The sequence below is a fragment of the Chiloscyllium plagiosum genome, unplaced genomic scaffold (genome assembly GCF_037043375.1).
Source record: "Chiloscyllium plagiosum isolate Xiang-an unplaced genomic scaffold, Cpla_swu_hap1 HiC_scaffold_24, whole genome shotgun sequence".
NCBI classification, from domain to species: domain Eukaryota; kingdom Metazoa; phylum Chordata; class Chondrichthyes; order Orectolobiformes; family Hemiscylliidae; genus Chiloscyllium; species Chiloscyllium plagiosum.
Window position 1 is genome coordinate 22,999,100 of NW_028270162.1, and position 25,835 is coordinate 23,024,934.

The following is a 25,835-nucleotide window of genomic DNA, read 5'->3' on the forward strand; positions in this document are numbered from 1 at the left end:
CCAGCTGTTAGTATCCACTGTGATGACCACATAAAATGGTCTCCAAAAATTGATGGAAACAAAAATTGCCTTGGAGTGACTTCAAAGCAGTTATCTAATCCTGGAGTTCAGATGGCAAATTTAAGTAACATAAGCTTAGGTTTTATTATGATGATGTCATCCAAACACCTTTATTAAATTATTGTATTATAATCACTCCCAGGAATCTATTTGTCTGTAAGGAAGTGATATGGCATATATGTAATGTTCAGTAAAATCTACACTATTATTTCAGTGTAGGTGTTTAATTCCTCACCTTTTTGTGCCAACAAATTAATTTGTCAAACTTTGTACGTTCTCTAATATTTTCTAAGAAATGTTATTGCTCGCCACTATTGGCTTCCCCACAAGATGGTGACCACTGAGTAGGGAAAATGGAAACTTCAAATAAGTAGTCAGTGCCGAGGAATATTGTCACCAATTGTATTGCTAATTTTTCAAGAATGAAATTAACTTAACTCTCAAAAAAAAATGTAACTGGACTTTTTTTATAAAAAAAACTATCGACCTCCCAGATACTTGAAGTGGTTATTACTCCATAGCCATTAAGTAACACATTTATATTGAAACAGATTTTTGGAAATTATATCATAATATGAAGGCCAATGAATGTATAGAGTACACTTTTTTATATTAAGTACGTGATACCTGAAAAAAAATTTTAGAAAAGGCATTCCATTTTTAACAATATTCAAATATTTAAAGGTATGGTAGCACTATGTGATTATTTTGTAGAATCCTTGAGAGACACTAGTTGTCTCACTCCTACTTGTTATGGCTATTACCATAACACATTCACTGCAGGCAATCTAAGCTTTTCTTTTAATGCTTTTCCCTTCTTCACCTCGCTGGCATGTGTGACTTATTCCTTAAAAAAAGGTAGTTTCAAAAAGAAATTACTCTTCCAGGACCCAGGCAATGTGATTATTTTTAGTTGAAACCCATCAGTGTGCATCAGTCAGATACAGGGAATATCACACCCAAACTTTTGCTGAATGCTGTAACTTGCTCTTCCTGTAAAAAAAAAATTGAATAAATCAAGTTTAATGCATCTATTCCAGCTCAATAGAGAGGAGGGATCAAACTTAGTGCTTCCCATGTATTGTGTGGTTCTGTTACAAGCTCAGTTTTATCTGAAAAGTCTACCAAAATAAGTCAACGTCATTATAAAGAATACTGTTCATCTCAGATCATCCTTTTTATCGTGATTTAAATTTATTATGGTAAAACATTGTCACACAGTAGTTGTCCAGCTTTTTTTTGTGACTTAGCAACAATAATTGATAGATTTAGTTTGATAAGAATGTCAAAAGAAACTCCAAATCAAAGGCTAATAAACTCAAGTTCTCCTGTGTCACAGATGGTGGATTGCCTTCTTTCCAGCCAAACAGATGGTCTCAAGACTGAATCCCAGGCCTGTCTGTCACAGGGAGTGTTCCTGCAACTGCTGGGAAGAGTGTGTCACTGTCAACAGTGATGCTGATAGATGCATTAGTTCGATCCAAAAGGAGAACGTCCAATTTAAAATGATCCTTGAGTGGCATTGATGGTATCTGTGGAGAGGGCTGTGGGGCATACCTTTCTTTTCAGCTCAAGCAAAATGAGTATCTAACAACAGTAGTTAACTCCAAAAAAGCATACATTCAAAATTTAGACATCATAATTTCAGCAAAATTTGCTTGGGATTACCTGGAAGTAGTAATCATGGAAGCAAGCAGTTTTGCCTGCATTCAGTAACAGTTGCTTCGACTGAATAATAGGGACTGAAATCTTTTGGATCTGAATCTCTCCTTTCCAATTTTAGCAATAAGTGGCTTTTGAGTAGACATTAGTGGATAACATGGAGAAAAAGCATGGTATGTTAGTCATGTTTGGAACTCAACAACAGCACATATAGTGGAGGACTTTACTTCAAGTCCAGCAGATGGTCTTGGACAGACTCCCTGGATTGCCTGTCACTCGAGCCTTCCTACAGCTGCTGAGAAATCATGGTGTTTGGAATAACTTCAAAATTAGAATAATAGGAAGTGCTGAATGTTGTTGGTTTACAATATTTCTTCAGTGCAGCTTGTTCGAGGAATTAAAAGATGGTGCAACTGAAGAACTGAGGATGATGGAATTTAACTCTTACAGCTAGAGTCATCGATAAGAGTTAAGAGGTGAATGGAGTTCTCTTCTCTCCTGTCTGTGGCAGTGATGATTTTCAATTTTTTAAAACTTCTTGTCCCTTTTAAAAACAAACAATGGTAGATTTTCTCAAACCCTGTTTGTGAAGTCCAATTTAAAGTTGTCTACAGCAATTTACGGAGTAGCACTTACTACTGCATTTAAAACCCAAGGATAAGTTCATGACACCCATTCACATGCACATCATCAGGAAGGAAAGGAGAAAAATGACAAATTACTTAAAATCAAAACCATTGGAATTACTCCATGTGAATTAGTGAGTCCAGTAAGTCTAAGCTCAGTTGATGTTCTTTCTTTCAGTTGTCATTACACACATTTCTCTTTTGTAGAAGCTCAGATGTAGTCACTGTGCAGGTGAAGGTGGAATAAGCGTAAGCTGGGAATTAGTATCTTATGCAGGTGAAATATCTTTTTCTCCAGAAGTTGAAAGATATTGAGATTGTATTCAGCCTTCGAATACACACGACTGTGTGGCCAAATTCTGCCCCAACTCTGTTTACAAGTTTGCTGACACTACCATTATGGATTGGATCTCAAACAATGATGAGGCGGAGTACAGGAAGGAGATTGAGTGCTTAACTGCTTGGTATGAAGACAGCAATCTCTCCATCAAAATCAGCAAAATGAAGGAGCTGGTCATTGATTTCAGGAAGCGAAGTGGAAGGCATGCCCCTGTCTGCATCAATGGTGCTGAGGTGGAGATGGTCAAGAGGGTCAAGTTCCTGGGAGTGATGATCACCAACAATCTATCCTGGCCCACCCACATTGACACTATGGTCAAGAAAGCGCACCTACTTCCTCAGGATGCTAAGGAAATTCGGCATGTCCATAAACATTCTTAGAAATGTTTGTAGTTGAACCATAGAAAGCATCCTATCTGGATGCATTACAGCTTGGTATGGCAACTGGTCTGCCCAAGATCGCAAGAAACTGCAGACAGTCAAGAACAGAGCCCAATCCATCATGCGAACTAACCTTCCATGGATTGACTTCATCTATACTTCCCACTGCATCAGGGAAAGCAACTAACATAATCAAAGGTCCTCTCGCACCCAGGTTATACTCTCTTCTACCCTCTTACATTGGGTAGAAGATATAAAAGTGAACACACGTGTAAATGGATTCATGAACAGCTTCTCCCCCGTTGTTATCAGACTTTTGAATGGACCTCTTAAATGCTAATGTTGATCTCTCTGTGCACTTTCTCAGCTAGTGTAAAACTGTATCCTGCACTCTGTCGTGTTACCCTGATGCACTTGTACAGTACAATCTGCCTGTTAAGCACGTAAGACAACACTTTATATTGACACTGACAGTAATAAATCAAATCAAATTAAATCAAACCAGAGGCAAGTATTGAGCTAAACCAGGAGCTGCTTACTATTCTGGTGTTACAAGCTGATTGAACGAAAGTCAAACTGTATAGTTAAAAGTGATTTCAACAACTCAGCAGTTCCAGTCATGTGACTCGTGCTTTGGATTAAGACACACAGAAAACAAGGTGGTTTTGATGTTACCTTATCAGAAACCATGAACTGTGGAAACATTTGCACCGAGGCAATCAGTGATGGTTTTTGATGGTCCTAGGTTCAGAACTGGCTGAGGCAGACATTTCACCTTCTAGTCTTGTCTGTTCGCATGTCTGGAATGTGCACACAATGCAAGGTCTATCATAATCCAGGGGGTGGTGAATTAGCTTTTGTCCTGGTAGTTGCATAAAGTTCTGGAATCAGTCAATTTCTCATAGAAGCCATTTTAAAATTTGATGCAAGTACATTTAAAAAAAAAACGAGTTAAAGAAGGAAATATGGGTTCTAAAAAGCAGGTTTCTTTCTTCCTGGTGTTTAGCATGGCAGCCATATTTAGACAAGGGATATGATAAGATTTGAAGTACTTTGTATTCACAGATGTCACTGTTAAATGTATCAAGGAATAGATTTTAAAACAAAGGCATTTTTTAAAAGGTCGAGTCTGAAATTTGCAGTTTGTAACAGTGGCAAAATTGTCAGCATTCAGCAGGTTTAAAACTGACAGTAACTTCTAATGTTCGCACATGCCGTTAAAACCAGAAATCCAGAAATTGCTCACATTGATACCCCACTCCTCTATTAAATGTGCTGTTGCAAGCTTGTCAAACCTGTGTTGAATGCATTGGCAGTGAGCTTCAATTTTTTTATGCTCTATTTCTGCTGTAATAAATATTGAAAATATTAAGTATTATTGAATGTGATGTAACCACGTTTTTTTTAATGATGTACTATATCATGATAGATACTGAACAATTGCTCTGATCCTGAGAACTAATCCTACAGTGTGGAAACCGGCCATTTGGCCCACCAAGTCCACACTGACCCTCTGAGTATCCCACCCAGACTCATTCCCTACCCTATTTCATTACATTTCCCCTGACTAATGCACCTAGCCAACACATCCCTGAACACTATGGGCAATTTAGCATGGCCAATTCACCTGGCCTTCACATCCTTTTGGATTGTGGGAGGAAACCGGATTACCTGGAGGAAACCCACATAGATATGGGGAGAATGTGCAAACTCACACAGACAGTCACGCGAGGCTGGAATCGAACCCAGATCTCTGGTGCTGTGAGGCAGCAGTACTGACCACTGAGCCGCCTAAACATGGAATGCCATTCCCTTAGAATAACTTTTACAAACAATGAGCCATAATTTATGCCAGAATCCTTCAATCTGATTAGCTATTCACTGTTTCTGATGCCATTGATGCCCTACGGATGATGCCACATTGACTGAATGTAGTTTCACAGTAGGGGAAATCAATCAATCAATCAATCAAACTGTCTAATTTAGGTGGCTTTCTTTTGAGGTCACCAGTGAAATTTGACCCTTCACTGATTGCAAAATTCAAGCTAATATGTTCCTAATGTGTTCCAATTATGTTAGTTTGGAGATTGCAATGTAAGTAGAACCCTGTAGAGGGAGAGGGGAGAGATGTTCTTAAAAACAGATAACCACCTGATGAAGGAGCAGCGCTCCGAAAGCTAGTGTACTTCCAACTAAACCTGTTGGACTATAACCTGGTGTTGTGTGATTTTTAACTCTAAAAATGGAGTTATTTTGGATGTTTTTCACTCCTGGATTACGTATTGCACTCAGAGCCAAAAATACTGCCTTGTCATCCTTTTAGCAAGTCAATAATGTCATTATGCTTTTTTAAAAAAAAACAAAATAGCCAGCTCTGAAATGGTTTGAACATTTTAAACCTAGATGTGAACACTAAAGAAACAAGGAAAATAGGAGCAGGAGTCAGCCAGGCAGCCCTTCAAGGCTACTCCACCAATCATTATGATCATAGCCGATCATCTAGCTCAATAGCTGTCCTTGCATTACTCTCAACTTTGAAGGCTTTGTTACCTTGGGACAGTTTTGAAATCACTCCCCTTCATTCCCATAATTAGTTTTGCTCATGTTCCTCATGATAAAGAATTCTAGTTCTGTAGAATTCCTCACACATCAAATCCCTTACGTTTTGATTCTGGTGACTAAAGTTGATGCCCTGGTATAAAGCTTCTTCAGACCCGGCACAGAAATGGGAACACTGCCAAATTCTGATGATGATCAGCTGGTTTATCTTTGAATGGTTTTAATCACTTGAATTCCATTAATTCGGATTAAACCCAATGATTGTATTCCTGCAAAGATTGGATGGAGGGAAGGTAAACCTTCATGTGATTTTACTGAAAAAATACCAATTTCATACGTTTTCCTCTTGTGAAAATTAGTTGAAAAGCAAACCATTTGACTATTCAATATGCAGTTTTCATTCTTACTGAGAGCCATGACAAGAGGTAAGTAACTGCCAAAACTAAACTGTTCAACTAACAAGCATTTTTACATCCAGCCAGTAAGCCTGTTTGGCTCTATTTTCTTAAGGCTTACACAATCTTACAAACCTAATGGTGTGTGACATCCTGTTCAGAAATACATAGATCTGTGAAGTTTGTTACAGCAGTTCCTTTGACAAAATTGTATTTTACAACCACAAAACAGTTATTAAAAGCACTTTTGGACAGTCTGGATTGTGTTTAATAATAAACATTTTGTATAAATGGAGATGATACCTACTGAATTCTCAAAGTAAACCATAATACTTGCTGAACTTTTTCTGGCCCGAGATCAGTAGCTCTCTATTCTTAGAATCAGATGTTTATAAGTTAATCACAAATTCAGGCTGACACATTAAAGCATCGCAAATGAGATTAAAAGCAGTGTGGCTTCGAATGTGTAATTCTTCTTCTTGGTTGCAATCAAGCTTTCATGGTTTTCTAAAAATATGAATAAAGCGACTTACATTTATATGGTACAGGACATTTTGAAGTGCTCTGTAAACATTGAAACAGTTTGAAGCATAGGCATTTGTAAGGTAAGAAATGTAGTAGCTAATGTGAGCACAGCAAGCTTCCAGAGACAAGACACTGATAATCATAGAATCTCTACAATGTGGAAGCAGGCCATTTGACCCATCGGGTCCACACCAACTCTCAGAAGAGCATCCCACCCAGATCTAACCCCTACCCTATGTCTATAACTCTGCAATTCTCATGACTAATTCTCATGACTAATTCTCACCTAATTTACACATCCTTGAACACTATGGGCAATTTAGCATTGCTAATGCACCTAATCTGCACACCTTTAGACTGAGAAAGGAAACCCACGCAGATGGGGGAGAATGTGCAAACTCCACACAAAAACAGTCCCCTGAAGGTGAAATTGAATCTGAGTCCTTTGTGTTGTGAGACAAAAAAAAACTGCAGATGCTGGAATCCAAAATGCACAGACAGGGAGGCTGGAAGAACGCAGCAAGCCAGGCAGCATTAGAGGTGGAGAAGTGCACATTTCGGGAAAGGTTACACAAGAAACATTGACTTCTCCACCTCCTGATGCTGCCTGGCTTGCTGTGTTCTTCAAGGCTCCTGTCTGTGTATCCCTGGTGTTGTGAGGCAGCAGTGAGCCACTGTGTCACCCTAATGGTAAGATGATCTTTTAAAAATTGTGGTTGAAGGATTGAAATCTACCATCTATAAGGAATAACTCACTTGCTCTTCAAGACAATGCTGTGACTTATTTTATGTCTGCCTCAGTACTTATTTACAGTGTGGCACTTTGTCATTGCTGCACAGGAGTGTCATCCTTGATTTTTGTATTCAGGGACTGGAGTGGGACCCTAACCCACAACCTCTAAATCAACATAGGAATGCTACCAACTGGGCCATGTGTGATACACACATGTGCGTTTTAAACTTTTTGCTGTTAATATATTTGTATTAATATACCAGGTTTACATCTATTTCCACTGTTCACTATCTTAAATGACATACTGACCTGTCCATGCATATAGGATAAATGTTTTACAATTTCCAAGCTTTCTTATCCAGAAAATAGTTTTTTCAAATAACCTCTTCAAATTATGTGCATAGGTTGTCAGGATGAAAACAATCAGGTGTGGATTCCTGTTGCTTTCATTGTAAGCTAAGAGTTTAGGCACATTAATACATTTAAATTTTTGCCATGGAGTTATTTTTATAATGCCTTTGCCTTCACACATTTGAAAGTTTAGAGACAAAAAGATCTTGGTTGAAATTCAAGGAGTGTATTTGGTGACAGCAGATGAGTTGCATTCAACTACTAGATGAATACCATAAGAAATGAACAGCCTCCAGTGCATAGATTGAAACTATTCCACTCCTCATTGGATCTGACTTGGTTTGTTGTCTGATTTACAATACAGAAGGTCAGCAATATCCTGTAATTTAAAATTGTGAAAACCTGTGTCTTGGTTCCTTGAACAGATTCCTTTCCTTAGCTAACAAGTCCAGTCCACTTCCTGGCCACTGCCTCAGCATGATTGAGATCCTTTGCTCTTCCACTTAACCTCACAGTGATCTTTCAGCACATTTTCACCCCATCAGTAAAACTGCATATTTGTAATTTTTGTAACACTCTGCTCCAACTTAAACTCATCTACTGCTGAAACCCTCATCTTCACTTTTGTTATCTTTAAACTTGACGAGTCCAACGACCTTCTTGCTGGCATCCCATCTTGTATCCTGATTAAAAACATTGCTACCTGTTTCCTAACTTCACATCATGTTATGTTCATCCATTCCTGAAGAAGGGCTTATGCCCGAAACGTCGATTCTCCTGTTCCCTGGATGCTGCCTGACCTGCTGCGCTGTTCCAGCAACACATTTTCAGCTCTGATCTCCAGCATCTGCAGACCTCACTTTCTCCTCCTATGTTCATCCATTACATGTTTGCTGTGTTACCTGTGTTGATTCCCAGTCTGACCATATCTGAATTGTAGAATTCTCATCTGTGTCTTCAAATCTTTCCAGGACCTCACTACTCCACACATCAACTTGCAATGGTAGATTGAAACAATTTCCAATATGTTTAAAAAAAAACCTTTAAAAATTCTCCAAGCTGAAGAGGTTTGAAAACCTTCATCATTGGAAATTTTTAAAGCAGCTGTCCATGTATAAAAATGTGGATACTAATGCAAAAGACTGTTAATTACACTGTATGATCAAAGTGACCACATGGATCATACTGGGTAGGTGGCTACCTGTGAAATGACAATAATGCAGCAGGCTAGGCTAAAAGATGGAAGACATCTACAGATGTTGAAGGAGCAGATCAGTCTGGACACCAGTGGGGGGGAAAGACAAGACCACGAAAGGAAGTGGAGAGCTAGGTACAGAAAGTGGAGGACAGAAAGTAGCAAAACGTTTATCATCAAAATATGAATGTCCAGTGTGGGTTTCTTTGGGAGTTTCAGCTTTTACATATGATGCATTGATATTTTGTGGATCAGAGTTTGATTTTGGCATGCATGCTTATTTGGTATTTTTTATGCACATAAAATGATCTCTGGAAATTGGCAATACCATATGTATTAATCTGCTCATATGTTTGAGTCGTAGTCCAATAAAGGTGAAATTGTTTTATTCAAAATGAAGAGTAAGATGTCGGAGATGATGTTTCATTCTGATTCTGCCTGACTCAAGTGCAAATGGGCCATTCATAATTGTGACACAGAGCTGTATTCTCAATGTTGTGATTATCAGTCTTTGGGGATTCCTTTACTCAAGAAATAGTTCTCAGTGACTACTTGGCATGTTCTCTGAAAGACTGTTCAAACACTGCAACACAAAAAAACATGACATTTGCAAACAATGTTAATACTATTTATAAATACAAATGATATGCTATTGAATCAATAAATAATAGCAATGTAGAGACATATGACCACCATGTGTGTCCTTTCATCTAACTTCCTGTAGAGTTCATTATTCAAGAGAAACCAATGTTATATTTGCAAAAAGCATTTTCTTACTGTACATCAACACATTCTAATAAATCAAAGGATAAGAACAAAATATGAAATTGTAAAGGTTGTGAACATAATGCACACTTCACCCAAACAAAAATCTGATAGTGTCACCTAAGATTATGTCACCAATCATAGGGATTGTGGACAGCGGTTTGGAAACTACATGATGCCCTACAGAGATTGCCTAGCAACAGAAGAGTAATAACCCCTTTACAGGCAATCTATGCATTTTAAAGCAGACTACATTTTAAAGATCACTACCTGGTGTGGCAACTGTACTACTCAAGATCGGAGATGGTTACAGAGAGTGGTGAACTTGGTCTGGACAATCACAAAGGCCAACCTCCCATCTATAAAATCCCATCTATCAGGCCTGCTGTCAAGGAAAGACCGCCAGCATTCTCTCAGATCCATCCCACCCTGGCAATATTTCTTCACAACCCTACCTGTGTTTTTGCTTTTGCCACAGTTTACCTAGTATTTACTTATCTATGCTATTTAACTTTGTGATCTGCCTGTATTGCTCGCAAGAAAAAGCTTTTCATTGTTCCTCAGTACAGGTGACTATAAATTCAATTCAATTTAATACAATATTAGGAAGATTTCATTTTATTCTGTGTAAATTTTGTGGTGAGGCTTAAGTTGTAGCCCATTTTTCGCAGTCTACAAAGGTGGGATATTGTCTTAGTGATTGGATTGGCATCAAATACTGAGTCCAATGCAGGGGCCACTGATCAGTCGGGTTGCTCTGACCTGGATTCAATTGAACCTGGGATGTTCAAATTATCCAAGATTCAGCCAGATGAATGGTTAATATTCCATCACACTTCTTAGTTGAATCTTGTATTTTGTGATAAAGCTTTGAAGGGTTGAGAGATGAGCCATTTGCCACAGTCTTAGCATTTGATCCTGTAACCACATCGATGATGCGGCTCGTCCAGTTTAGCCAGTGGTAGCTTAGCCACATCATTGAGAACAGTTTTTTAAAAACTGAATCCTTGCTATATTGCCCAGAATGTTTTTGGGGAAGGAATTGAATGGGTTTTGGATGCATTGAAGATTGGAGGAAAATTTACTTGCTATTTTATTGTTTGATACGGTCATTACTTGTCATTTATGTGGTGTGATTGTTATTAACTGAAACTTTGATTTCGCCCATTTTCTGAAATGAGTTGGCATCAAATGTGCTTCATTCTACCTGCCATGCTCAATTGGCAATGCTGAAGACTTATTTAACAAGTACTCAAAGTTTTAGTTGTTTCTAATTTGTCTCTGAAAGATGCTTGTCATTCTGGAAAAAAAGCTAATTTAAGTTATATTCTCACTCAGCATTTATAAACAGAATGACAAAGAAATAAACTAGCTCTGATTATCTGAATGCGTACACATTGATCTGCTGTTTGGTTGCTCTTGAATGTGCAATAAGTTGTCTTTGAGCAATGGACACACAAATGTATCAGAATTACCGTAAGTGATAATGGATTACTCGCACATTGCGAATAATTAAAAAAATGAAACCTTGCCATATTGCCCAGAATGTTTATTGAGAGGGAATTGGAGTTGTGTCTTTAGGTTGCTATTACCTGAGTACCTTGTGATAGCACTCCTACTCTTACAAAACTTTAAAACACTTGAGTGATAGACATGAACATATTAGAATGCCTTGTATCTGTGGCAAAAATACAGGAAAACTATTTTTGTTATGAAAAGTACTGAATCGTTTGTTTTTGGACTAAATGCAAGCCGTGTCTAGTTTGGAGGGATTTGCTGCAAGACCGAGTGACCATTCTTCTTGCATCTTACCAAACTCTCCCCGATAATTGCCGATGCCACCCCGATGATGTATTTCATGTCCAATTTCTGCCCCATCTTACCATATGCCATTCTGGGACAACTTTTCGTTCACCACAAATCCTGTCATTCACTGTCATCTCTGGCCAGGTGCCTTCTTAAAAAAAAGTGGTTTAGCACCTGGACAAGCATTGTCAGTGCTGACCTACTGCCCTATATGATTCCTGATGTTTATCCCAGACATGATCGACATGAAGAAGACAGCAAGCCAGGCAACATCAGGAGTGGGAGAAGTCAATGTTTTGGGTGTAACCCTTCGTCAGGATTGAAGAAGGGTTATACCTGAAACATTGACTTCTCCACCTGTTCTTCCGGTCTCCTGCTTCACTACCTTGGATTCCAGCATCTGCGGGTTTTTTTGTCTCTATGTTTATCCCAGACATAGCAGATGGGGGGAAATCGGCACCCAGATTTGCGAGCAGGATCCTGGATCTTCTGTTGGATGGGAAGGTGCACAGGCAGGATTTCCTCTTTCTCCAGTATTAGAGTTGGAGGCCATGAGCCCATACCTCACCACCTTCATTCAATGTTTCCACTCTGTGAGCCGACTGGAAGAATATTCAACAATGACCTCCTTCACACTGCCAATATCAGGGTCACTATCATGTCTCTGATACCTCATGCTCACTCTATCTCAGCACCTGTACTCACGTCCCACCAAGTGTTGTGCTCTACCATCTCACCATTGCACACGACATCTTCCCCACTCGCCCTCACACACCCCAACCAATGTCATCACTAATGCTGCATGCCTTATGCGCTGTCTACTCATTCAGAGCACCTCTCTACCTGCACCAATGCTAATAGCTGTACCACCACTTCCACCTTCCATGATATCTGTCTCTGATTCATTTTAAAGGAAAACATCCCACAGAGCAGGAAGAGTTAAGGTAGGTGGCACGTTGCTGTCATATGGTTTTCACTGCTTATGCAGAGAGTATCCTGACTATGACCACCTTGAACAGACACTGGACTGGTATCATAAGCTGCCCTTGACCTACTGTGCTGGGATTCCCTGAATGTAAGCTACCCTCGCTTGTCTTAACTGAGGCATGCTGGCAACGCTGACAGGCTCCCTGGCTCTGTGCCCATGCTAAATGGCACAGAAAGCAAACAGTAATGTGAGCCTGGTGTCTCTAACTGAGGGGCAAACCACAAAAAGGCAAGGCAACACAAGGCAACGATGTTGTGAACATCCAGATAGGCTCAGAGTGAGTGAGCATTATGTCAGCAAGCGAAGAGCACGGGGATGCAGCCTGGTTCTGCCCAAGAACTGAATATGTGTTCCTGGGTGGATGGAGTCCTTGCTGCAGCATTATAATGACAGTTGCCAGTGCAACATTGAAGTGCAGAAGCATCCTGTGAATGGCTCGGAAATGAGCCATGAAGTATCTTGGAAGTTGGCACATGTCAGATACCAATGTCTGTAGACATAGGGTGTATGTGAAAAGTTGAGGTGAATATCATCTATGCATTAAAAGAAAATTTAAAATATACATGAGGGAGAAAGAAAGTGAAGAAAATGCTGACATAGTTAAGGAAGGATGCTAGTGTGGAACATTAATGCTGGGTTAGAGTAACTGGACCAAATGGCCTATTTCTGTACTCGAGATTCCATACAAGCATATGCAAAGTATATGTAGCACAGAAGGAGGCTTTTCAGCCTTTGCATATATAACACTTCTCAATTACAGTAGTCAGGCCAATTTTATGAAATACTTTTGTCAGAGGATCGATCTCTGCCAATCCAAATAAGAGCACTATTGAAAATAACCTTGGTAAATTGGTCACAAGAATATGGAAACATTCCTGCTTTGAGATGGTCAACCACTGTCAAAGATGCACAAATTAAAAATTCTTGAGGAAAGTGCATGTTTATTCTTTGTAGAGTGGGTGGAATGGTAAGGGTTGTAGAAGGAATGGGAGAGTAGTTGGAATGGATAGAGTAGGAGGTGGTGAAGAAGTGGGCAGCACGGTGGCACAGTGGTTAGCACTGCAGCCTCACAGCGCCAGAGACCCAGGTTCAATTCCCGCCTCAGGTGACTCTCTGTATGGAGTTTGCACATTCTCCCCGTGTCAGCGTGGGTTTCTTCTGGGTGCTCCGGTTTCCTTCCACAATCCAAAAATGTGCAGGTTAGGTGAATTGGCCATGCTAAATTGCCCGTAGTATTAGATGAAGGGGTAAATGTGGGGGAATGGGTCTGGGTGGGTTGCGCTTCGGCGGGTCGGTGTGAACTTGTTGGGCCGAAGGGCCTGTTTTCACACTGTAGTCTAATCTATATCTAAGTGTGGGAAAGGAGGTCTGGTAAAGTTGTGAGGAAAATACAAGGAGTGGAAGGGGAAAGCAGGAGGGGAATCAGAGTGAGAGAGTAAGAGGGGAAGGGGGTGAGAATCAGGATGAGAAAAAGGGCTTGGGAAGCAGGAGGGGAAGGGGAGTGAGGAATAGGATGAGAATGGTTGGGAAGCAAGAGGGGAAGGAGGCTGGTAGGAGATGAGAAAACCCAGTATGAAGCAGGAAACAAAGGGGCGAGAAGCAGGAGAGGAAGGGGTTGGGGAGTAGAATGAAGGGTGGGAAACGGGGAAAAGGGGTTTGGAGAGAAGGATGAAAGAGTGGGAAGTAGAAGGGGAAGATGAGTTAGGGTAAGGTTGAATTGGGAGAAGGGGGGGGCGGGGGGTTTAGTATCTGAAGGTCTTGTTGACCCTCCAATTCTCTGAATGCAGGAAAGCATCCCCCTTGCCAAAAAAAAGGAAGTCTCGCCCCTGGTGCCAATGAAATGTGAAAGGGCTGCCGAGGGGCGGCGCGCTGCGCGGCCCGGCTGCAGAGAAAGGGGTGGAGGCGCGCGCCGGCTCGCGGGAGAGCGCAGCATGACGGGGTCGCGCCGGCGGAGCCATGCGCGCGGGCTGCACGCCCTCCGACTGCCAGAGGAGGGAGGCTGAAAAATCTCTTGCCTTCAATTGACTTGAGTCAGTGTTAACAGAACGGAGCTGAGCTCTGGAGCGGCAGGAAAAGAACATCCCCACAGCCTTATTTAGTTATTTTTATTTTGGAGTGGGAAAAGGGGGGCGTGGGGGAAGAAAAGAGAGACTGTGATCCATATTGTGAACTACAGCCAGAATTATGTATCACCCTTGGCCCTGCAAGAAAAGCTGCTGAAGGCACCTTTTTAAACATTTTTTTTTCCCTGCTGTTTTCTCTTTCTCTGGGATATTTACTGCTTTCGGGATTCCCCCCTCCCCTTCTTCTCTCTTCTTGAAATATGGTGCAGTTGTGAAAGCCAGGCGAGAGGGAGCCTTGTCAGAATGTCCAACCACTGCTGCAAATCTACACCAGGTTCCCAGCCAACCTCTTGATGCTCTCTACATTTCTGCTTTACAAATATGATGAAATGGCAGCCCCGGAAGAAGGTGAGAGAGACTTTAAGAAAGATATTCAGGCCAAATTCCAGTTTGTCAAGGCGTGTAATAGTGTCTATGACTTTTCCTGAAGCAGGGATAACAGTGGATTGCGATTTGTCTTTTCCATGTAATGATGACCTGTCACTCTTAATGGTTTGCCCGTCTGTGATCTGAGGATGCTGGGGGGGGAACTTCACCCCTTGTCATTTTTGTCCCCGTGTTGGAACTACTCAGGTGCGCAGCATTGGCTCCGCTGGGTATATTGGTGTTGACTGTGCTGTCCCATTCACACGTTTAATGTGCGTATGGTCAGCATTTGCAAGTCAGCTACACACACGCGTACACACATCTAGTTGATGGTGCTGAGCTAATTACTAATTTATTGTTGTGGAATAGGACTGAAGGATGTGATTGATATATGCTGAGATGTAATTTTAAATACGTATAAACTGTACATGCCAGACTGACTAGAACCACATGTGGGTGGGGGAGAAATGCACCACTGTGCTTAGTGTTGCTATTTGGGTTGTGTGGTAGTGTTATTCAGAGTCTCCTTAAACTCCGAATGGGATTGTCATATTCTGTTTGTTTCTCAATTTTCCTAACTTTTTTTAAATTATCGTACTGTTCTCAGTTTGAAATATGGCAAATGGGTGTGACATGCCATCCGATGCGGGTGGGTGGGAGAGAAGATAATTGTAATAACTTAGTACGGTCTGTGTGTTTTTCGAAACGAATTAGCAGTCGACATTTTACAGAACTGTAGGAATATCTCAGACACGGGTTGGATCTTGCTATTTTCCAAAAAAAATGTTCCGAGTAGTGCGTGAGTCCCACTGGGGGGCGTAATGAAGTTTTTAAACCAAGGTCGGCAAAAGTACAATTCTAATGTTTTAGAAAATAATTTTTAAACAGTTGACGAGTTAAGGTTTAATCAGAGGCCATTGAAATGTGTTTCGAAGGGGTGAGAGTGTTAACTGTTCCGCGTTACATATGTAATTGCATTTTCGCAGTAGTTTGTTCTAGATGTTAATGTTCCGAAATCTCAAAGTTTGGCAGTCTTTGTTAAAACAGATGTTAGATAATTCACTGTTTGTTTGGTTTTGGGCACAGTTTGTGTTTGTATTAGTTGTGATGGGGGGGGGGGGGAGGAAGGTGGTGTTTAATGGTGTGAATGCCGTTCTGACTAATTCTGAACATTAACAAAAGGAGTAAATCTTGCCAGAAAGTAAAATTATTTCCTCACTCAGGGTTTTGTCTAAAAAAAGTTTATTCATTCAGCCGCTGGTTTAGTGGATTTATCAACGGCGCAGTAAGTATTGTGGATTTTTCCATGCAATAATGGAAGAGACGAGTAAAATCTGAACTTATGAACGAAGGGAAGTGAGTTTGACATATGGTGAGAAGCGTAAAGCGGGTGGAAATATCCTTCACTCAGTATCCTAACCATTCAGTTAATTTAATAGCGATGTGCTGGATCTTGGTCGTAAGGGCTATATACATTCTTGGCATGGTTTGTAGTTTTCAGGCATCATAGCTGGCACATTTCCCATTGAATGTTTTGCTGTTCTAGTATTGGTTTTTTTTAAAAGGAAAGGTGCCCCAAAGAGTTAAGATCAGAAGGTTAAAATGTGACGTATTTAATAGAGATCAGCTGTTTAGAAAGGTTTGGCATGTTTACTATGGTGGAATTGTTCAGCGGGAAATGGCTGGATGCTGAAGAATTTAGATTCAGACCATGTTATTGGAAAGTGGCTCTTGGGAGCAAAGAGGTGCCGAGCACAAATTTACGATGTCACATTAAAAGCGAGGCGGGAATGGAGAGCTCTGAGTGGATCCCTCTGCTTTCAAAACAAAAGATTAATGATGCCCCTATTTCCTGTGGAAAGGTGCTGGAATTTACATTTTACAATGCATACACAATCTTTGGTTAGTTTGTCGATCAATACAGCGCCACAACCCAGTTTTGGATCAAAAAGCAGCACGTTACAATGAAAATGTGCTTGAATTCTAGGAATTTGTCCCAGGCACCTCTCAGATGTGAGGAAAAGCGTTTGCAGAACCAAAGAATGACCTACCAAAAGAATAATTCAAGAGATGGCTTTCAAGGAAGAAAGCTAGCTGTAAAGAGAGATGGGTTTCGGGAGAGAACTAATTGCATGCTGTCAATATTGGGGTGCAAAGGAGTAATGCAGGGGGGAGAAGAGCATTAGCGAGTTTTGAGAACATTTGTAGCTCAGGTTGAGATTTTGGATGTATGTTTGCTCAGTGAGCTGGAAGGTTCGTTTTCAGACGGTTTGTCTTTTTCTCGGGGTGGGGGGGGAGGTTGTAAATGTGATCCAAGTCAATGTCTTTGTTGATAGAGTTCCAGATGGAATGCCATGCTTCTAGGAATTCTCGTGTCTCTCTCTGTTTGGCTTGTCCTAGGATGGATATGTTGTCCCAGTTGAAGTGGTGTCCTTCCTCATCCGTATGTAAGAATACTAGTGAGAGTGGTTCATGTATCCTGGTGGCTAGTTTTCTGCCTGTTTGTCCAATGTAGTGTTTGGATCTTATTTACCACCCCTTAAGAAAAAGAACAGGAAATTACTTCACCATAGGAAATGATGTCACCACAGGAAATGACATCACCAACCCTAGGAAACTCAAACATATAAATAGCAAGCGGGCTACACCAGCAGTGCTTCATTTGGATTCTCACTGAAGATGTTACCTTGTGTGGTGACGAAATGTCTGAAAATGAATCTTGCAAGTCAGTGAGCAAACCTACATCCAGAGAAAAAGCATTGTTACATAAATGAAGAGCTTTCAGGGTAGCAATTTGTAAATGATTGAGACAAGCTAAGATGATCAGGAGCCAATATAACTCTGACTATGGGAGTGATGGTTGAATTGGGTTTGGCAACAAGTTTTGGATAACATTTAGCACAGACCTATAATTTAAGCAGGAGTTTAAACTTGTGACGGGCAAGATTATCCAAGCTGTTATTCATCTCAACCCCTTTGTTATGTTTTCTTACACTGAGAGTTGATTTAAAATTTTTTTTAAAAGGCACTATTATATAGCTACTAATATTATTAATGCAGGTTTTTAAAAATTATGTAATTGTGAGTGGGGCCAGCATTTATTGCACATCCCTCGCTGTCTTGGAGAACATGGTGGTGAGATGCCAAACAAAAACACAGGTTGTTGGAGAAACTTAGCATGTCTCACAGCATCTGTAAGGAAAAATCCTAGAACTCTGAAGAAACTTTCTGAAGAAGGGTCACTGGAGTCAAAATGTTAGCTCTGCTTTCTGTCCATGGATTGCTGCCAAATCTGTTCAGTGGTTAGTACTGCTGTCTCACAGCTCCAGGGAACCTGTGTGGCATTCTCCCTGTGTCTTCCACAGTCCAAAGATGTGGATTGACCATGTTAAATTGTCCATAGTGTCCAGGGATGTGTAGGCTCGATGGATTAGCTATGGGGAATGCAGGATTATAAGGATAGGATAGGGGATGAGCCTACTTTTCAGAGGGTCGGTGTGGACTCAATGGGCCGAATGGCCTGCTTCCACATTGTATGGATTGTGTGATTCCCCAACAATTTCTGTTTTGTTTTAGATCTTCAGCCTCTGCAGTTTGACAATTAACAATGGTTAAATGGTTGCCATTTGACTAGTTTCATTTTTAAAATCCAGATTTGTTTTTGAATTTAGATTTCAACATCTACCATGGTAGGATCTGAATTTTCCCCCAGAACATTTGCCTGGATTCTGAATTACTAATTTAGTCGTGTTACTAGAACATCACTGCCTTTACTCAGATAGTTTAGAGTAGCGGTGGGCAGCCTATCTGCTTAATTTTTTCAATTTGTTCATGAGATGAGGATTTTGCTGACTAGGCTACCATTTATTGCACATCACTGGTTGCCCAATGGAAGGTGGTGAGCCATCTTCTTGAAGTGTTGCAGTCCTTAAGGTGTAGGATCACCTATGATTCTATTAGGAAAGAAGTTCCAGGATCTTGATCGAACAACAGTGAGGGATATAGTTTCAAGTCAGGAGAGTGTGTGGCCTGGAGGGGAATTTCCAGCTGGTGGTGATGTTCCCATCCATCTGCTACCTTTATCATTCGTGGTTGTTAGACGTTTCCGGTTTGGAGGGAGATGTTAGAATGAAAACAGACGTTTTTGTGTATATACTTTAGACCAATTGGATTATCGTGCTGGTTAATTTTATTCTGCTAAAATTCGATGGCAGATGTTGTTAAAGGTGGATGGGACCATTTTAGAATAGTACAGGTTGTTCTGCTATAATGCGCGTTTCATCAGTGCGAGCTGGCTATAAGAGCAAAGAAAATTACAGCACTGGAACAGGCCCTTCGGCCCTCCAATCCTGCACCTATCCAGATCCTTGATCTAAACCTGTTGCCTATTTTCTAAGGCTCTGTATCCCTCTGCTCCCTGCCCATTGTGTATCTGTCTAGATATACCTTAAATGATGCTATCGTGCCCATCTCTACCATGTCCACTGGCAACGTGTTCCAGGCACCTACCACCCTCTGTGTAAAGAACTTTCCACGCATATCTCCCTTAAACCTTTTCCCCCTCACCATGAACTCGTACCCCCTATTAATTGAGTCCTCAACTCCTATCCATCCTGTCAATACCTCTCATGATTTTGTAGACCTCAATCAGGTGCCCCCTCAACCTATGTCTTTCTAATAATAATAATCCTAATCTCTTCATAGCGAACGCCCTCTATTCCAGGCAACATCCAGGTGAACCTCTTTTGCATCCTCAAACTCAAGCCCTTACGATCGCCCCCTCCACCCCCAGTGTGTATTTGTTCTCTCAGTTTTGGAGGAAGTCCTTGTGTGGCTTAAATAGAAATCAATTATAAACACAATAACTATTGGAAAGGTGTTGTGAAACTTGAAAGGGTTCAGAAAAGATTTACAAGGATGTTGCCAGGGTTGGAGGATTTGCGTTATAGAGAGGGGCTGAACAGGCAGGGGCTGTTTTCCCGGGAGCGTCAGAGGCTGAGGGGTGACCTTATAGAGGTTTACAAAATTATGAGGGGAATGGTTAGGGTAAATAGACAAAGTCTTTTCCCTGGGATGGGGGAGTCCAGAACTAGAGGGCATAGGTTTAGGGTGAGAGGGGAAAGATATAAAAGAGACCTAAGGGGCAACCTTTTCACACAGAGTGTATGTGTATGGAATGAGCTGCCAGAGGAAGTGGTGGAGGCTGGTACAATTGCAACATTTAAGAGGCATTTGGATGGGTATATGAATAGGAAGGGTTTGGAGGGATATGGCCCGGTGCTGGCGGGTGGGACTAGATTGGGTTGGGATATCTGGTCGGCATGGACAGGTTGGACCGAAGGGTCTGTTTTCATGCTGTACATCTCTATGACTCTAAGACAATAATGTGATTGAATTATGGACACTGTTTGGATAAAATAAATTTTCTTCTGAGTGAGTATAGTGATTTTCTATAGAGATCTTCTATAGCATGACTTTCTATAGTGTGAGGTTGCAGAGGAACATAAGCATCGCATTAAAGCAGAACTACCTGTATAATGGTTGGCACAGCCATGGTATGCTGAAGGGCCTATTCCTTTGTTGTACGGTTCTATGTTCTAACAGACCGTTTTGTTTATTTGACATTCGATGCTGATTTCGCAGAAGTTTCGTTCAAGTAAAATATGACTCCTTATCTTTCATACCCAAATGTAAATCTACATTGATGCCTTTTTCCCACTGAAAGTTTGTTAATGTCCTCTTATTTAAAAAAAAGCAAAACATTCAGTTGAAAGGTTCTGATTTTGTTAGCTGGACAGCTCCTCTTCCCCGCTCCCAACCAAAAAATATTTTGGTGGACCCATGGAGTTACAGGGTATAACTTATAACAATAAAACATTGAACTAACTCCAATACAAAAACAAAATACTGTAAATGCTAGAAATCTGAAATAGGTTCAGAAAATGCTGAAGATGAGAAACTTGCTGTTGTATCTTCTCTCTCTCATCTGTCCAAGGCCACAGATATTCTTTCTTGTTGAAACAGTGATTTACATGCACTTCTTTCAGTTTAATATCGTATTCACAATGTAATCAGTTTTGCATTGGGGATTGGCAATTGCAGCTTAGTGGAACCCTTCATTTAGTTTGCAAATATGCCCCTTAATTTCTAATGGCTTGCCATTGTAATTGCCCATCATGTTTTCATGCTAACATCTCTACCCTTAGCCTACAGAGACTTGCTGAACATCATCTCATCTTTTGATTAGACACTTCACAATCTTCTAGTCTAATCATTAACTTCAATTTCAGACTGTAATCTCTGACCCTTTTTCTTTGCATGTTTCCATATTAATCCTGTGTTGCTATCAGATGGCAACTGTTCATCATTCTCACCTTCACACCTCTGGAAATTAGTCTTCGAGAGGTTAAGACTCGCGCAGGTTGGAGCTAAACATGAAGCTGTTCTAATTTAAATAGCAATCTCAGGAAAAAATAATGAAAGTTATTCACAAACTTGAGCTTCAGACATGTAACCAGAATTCCAAGGAGAGCTAAGAAGTGGTTTTTGATGTCACTCATCAAAAAAACATTGTGTTGTTGGAGGTAAATTATAGGTGTTAGCACCATCTGAAGAATAATGAGTTTGAGTGCCTCTCTTTAATACCAAATCTGGCTGAGGCTACACATTATCTGGGGTTCCTTTGTGTGGCTTTGCCTAGAATGTCAGTACAATGCAAGAGTTTTGTATTATTTTTGCTGATGGAACATTTCTAGAGCCCCATTTTAATTGCTAGAGGTTATTTCTAAAGAAATCAAGAATATAGTTTAAAATAAAATTCAGATTTTTCTTCATGACGCCTCCCTCTGCATAATGAAGGGATTCTGCTTTCTCCATCATCCACACCAATTATTCTCTTTCCCCTGACACCTCCACATGTAAGCACAAGAAATGCAACACACACTGATTCAGTACTTCAGTCCCACTTTTTTGGAGTCCCAGCTACTTCATTCAATCAAAACAGCAACTCGCACACTGTAATTTTCCCAATTTAATGTGCAGTATTTCATGTCCATGTCAACCTTCTGTCTATAATGTCCCAACCATCAGGCTCCTGTGCCACTGAGAGGTAATGCAGTTTGCTAATTTCTTACGATACTCTATTCAGTTTATGAATTTCCATCTTCTAGGTGGGCAGTGGGATTAAGAAAATTTCTGAGGTCAGTATGTTTACCTCTGGAGAAAATGCTTTCTCACAATGTTTATTTACTGAAGATAAAAAGTGCAGACAGTTTCTGCTAGCGATATTTTAAAGTTTGGAGATAATTTCAACTTATAATTGACAATAATTGACACTTTTTTTTGTAAAAAGAACTTTCATGTGTAAATTTGTTAAAAGTTTTGTATCATACAGAGCATATAAAGAGTTAATGGGCATGAAAAATGCCATAATTTAGCATGGAGAATACATCAGACTGTGGAACGAGATGGGACATAGCTTGGCATGGTGGCAAGGAGGTACCATGGCACGTGTAGGTGAGGATGTGTGGCTTGGCATTGGGAAAATGAATGGCACAGGGAGTGGACAATTAGGTGAAGGTCATAGATAAAGATAATGAGGGAGCATGGGGGATTCTCGTGACAAGTGGAGTCAACAGGAGTCAAGCCTGCTCAAAGAGTTAAGACAAAGCCATGGGCTGTCAGTGCTGAGGCTGGCTGCTTAAAAGGCCATCTCGGTGCTTTGAGACAATGTCCCAGTTGTAAGAAAATGCTCACCACTTATGCCTCCCCCATGCTCCCTCATTACCTTTATCTGTGTGTATTTTCAACTTTTCATCTTTCTCTTCTGTTATTTGTTAAATGCTGTTCATCTGTAATATTTTGAGGAAACATCAATTATGTTGTTCATTCTTGAAGGTTGGCCTGAATGGCTGAACATCTCCAGTGGCTTCTGTTTTTGTTTCAGAAGTATTTTGGTTAAGCCAGCCTGAGTTTGTGTGAAAAGTGCACACGCAGCTGTCTTTCAGTAAACTATAATGACTTAAATTTTACTATTGATGTGTAGTATAACTGCAGCCTTCATTGTTGAGGAATTTGCTTTCTATTCTGTTGTACCATAGAATAAATTTGAATTCTGCTTGGACAGGCAAGATTTGCATCTGATATGCTGGCGTTATTGTGTTTTCAGCAAAGCATAATTCTAGCTATGTGAAATCTTTTACATGGTAGACTTTTTTCCCATTATGATTCCAGTAAAATGTTAGTGGATGGTCTTCTTTAGAAGATACATCACTTCAACAGGTATCTCAATGTTTTAAATTCAATCAGTATTATCATTCATTTATGAATTCACCCACTGAATCTGCAATTGAAATAAAGTTTCCTGCATTTATAATTATATCCTCCTTTCAGTTGCAGCTCCACATAATGTATGCATATATATCCCTCATAATAATGGAATTGGTGATCCTATAGATAGCTATAATTCAATATAATCCTGTAATTGAAGTAATTTTATAGATAGCTATCTCTTGAAAAGCATGAGTTCATTTTTAAGAACTGTAAGAAATGACCCTAACTATTTCAGTGTTATTGAATAAACCATGAGTGAGGTAACAGACTGCACCACGGCGCACATCCGTTAGCATGAACTATTGTCACTTGGAAATAGCTTCTGCGCTGTAAGCGCAAGGATTGAAATGACCCCAACATTTAATTATTTACAAAAAAAAAGCTGATGTACAATTCTGAAAATGTCTGGCAGTTAAATGACTAGGTAGGAATTTGTCACACGCACTGGTGAATCACTGACTCAAATTAATTTGAATCTTTTTTTGTTGCAGATGTTTAAAATTGTGTCACAGTGACTGGATTTCTATTTTTGCATGGGAAATTGCTATATGATTATTACTATTACCAGTGCTGAAACTGCCATGTAGCTCGATTACACCATTAATCCTGGGCACATTCTGACAAAGTACTTTTGTTTGGGATTTGAGAATTTATTTTTACTTCACTCATGATATCATTGCCCTTGAGATAAGGGGTCATTTGTTGGCAGAGAGGGTATCAGAAGAGTAATAGATTCTTAATTTAGTACCGTGCAAAGGGTTGATTGAAAAATGACAAATGAAACATGGCTCTTAAGATTACAGGGTCTGGATTCTAGCTCCAACTTTGGTTGTAACCCTACTCTCAGACGACGGTGAACGTTAAATTAGTTCCTGTTTTCATATTTCCCTGAATTCCAGTTTACTGTGCTCATCATAAAGAGAAAGGCAATTGCTGCCAAGTCATGTAAATAATTGTTTCTTAATCACACGATTTCTGTCAGGTGGAAGTGAATTTAAAAGATTTAAAGAAAACATTATCATTATTGTACTTACTTTCCCATGAGGTTGACATACTGGAATTCTATAGAACCTCCTATCTTCAATTTACATGAGACACAGGCAAGTGAGATTTCTATTTTGTTTCAAATAACCCTTTGGAGTATTTGTGAACTCAAAGGCAGTGGGCCACTTGGCTTTTTTTTTTGTTGTTTTAACACATAATCTAAGCTCACAAAATAAATAATTGAAAGTAATATTTCAGATCCAGTACGGTGGTTGCATTTGGTGAATTGTTTCGAGGAACTGAGCACAGTCTGATATGCTCAGGTTTTGCCAAATAGCGGCAGAGGAAACATGTGAGTTCAATGATTATTTCAAGAATGGTAAGTGTGATGGGACAATAGATTGATTGAATTAGGAGGTGATATAGTGTCCACCTAATTTAATCTTGGTTTTGGCTGAAGTTGCAAACTGCTGAAATTTTGGTTTTTTAATAAAAAAAAGTAGAAGTCAATCATGGCTGTTTTGGCTTGTTGTTACTGAGTTACTTCCTCCTGTGTGCCCTAGTTTCCCTCTACCCTTCCCTTTATTAAAAAATAAAGCGACACTATTTATATATGTTACCTGTTTGTCTACCCTGACTCATAACAGAGATTTGTTATGGTATAGGATGCGAAGTCAGGAACTGAGAGCTCAGGCAATGTGTTGTGAAATTGAATTCAGTGAAGCTGACAAAAGAAATACTTGAATTTATATAGCATTTTCACAATCTTAGGCTGTCCCAATGTTGTTTACAGTCAATCAAGTACTGTCAGGTACGGCCACCATTGTGTATAAGAACCAGGGCAGTAATTTTACATACTATAAGGTGCCATAAACAGCAATGAGGTAATGACCAGATGATCTGAGTGATGTTTATTGAGAGATACCTATTAATCAGGACTCAATGGAGAGAATTCCTTCTAAGTTGTAGGTTAGTATCAGAAAAAACAAATAGTGTTGATGATGCTTACTGGTTGTTAAACGTTCAACTGATTAACTGGCTGTACATGATGAAAATAAATGAACAATGTATACTGTGCTAATTTCAGTTTCAATTTTGATCAGTTATCACATTGCTTATTTTTGTTTCTGATCTTGACATTATGTCAACATTAGTTAACTTCAGGCAAGATGGTTTTTGTTGGGAAAGGATTTGCACAATTTATTTTGAGCTGTGCAAAACTTGAGTACTTTACAAATCATGCAAAGAAGACACTCTTGGTCAGAGGAGTTGACAGATAAATAAATGACTCTAGTGAATGGTGATTGCCATTGAATGGTCCTGTGCTCAAAAGTGGCTTTCAAATAGGTAGCTTGTTTACATTTTCAGAGCTGTCTGAATGTTGTACTTATCGTGTTCCCACACTGTCCACATCTGTACCACATTGTCAGGCAATAATGTTGTAAACAAGCGCTTTTAGATGATGTATAATTTAATTATTATGTTTATGCTGGTAATTGTGCAGTACAATGATGTTGCATGAGTGATTGACGTGTTACTGTCATACATTTTTGGGTGAGGGACTGCAAATTAGCAGCCCAGCATAAAAATAAAATATCTGTATTCAGAATATGTTACTCCAGCAAGCCCTCTTGTTTAGCCACTAT

At 39.9% G+C, this 25,835-nt stretch overlaps 1 protein-coding gene across 5 annotated transcripts in view; it reads left to right on the forward strand.

Moving 5' to 3' along the window:
• ttc28 (tetratricopeptide repeat domain 28) overlaps nucleotides 1–25,835 on the forward strand; it is a 774,630-nt gene that overhangs the window by 224,103 nt on the left and 524,692 nt on the right. The window contains exon 1 of one of the 5 annotated variants that reach the window (XM_043715617.2): nucleotides 14,435–14,856. The exons of the other annotated variants lie outside the window; for them this stretch is intronic. Coding sequence (XP_043571552.2) covers nucleotides 14,830–14,856 — 27 coding nt within the window. The 5' untranslated portion in view covers nucleotides 14,435–14,829. Of the gene's footprint in view, nucleotides 1–14,434; nucleotides 14,857–25,835 lie in introns of those variants that run through there. 5 annotated transcript variants of the gene reach the window in all.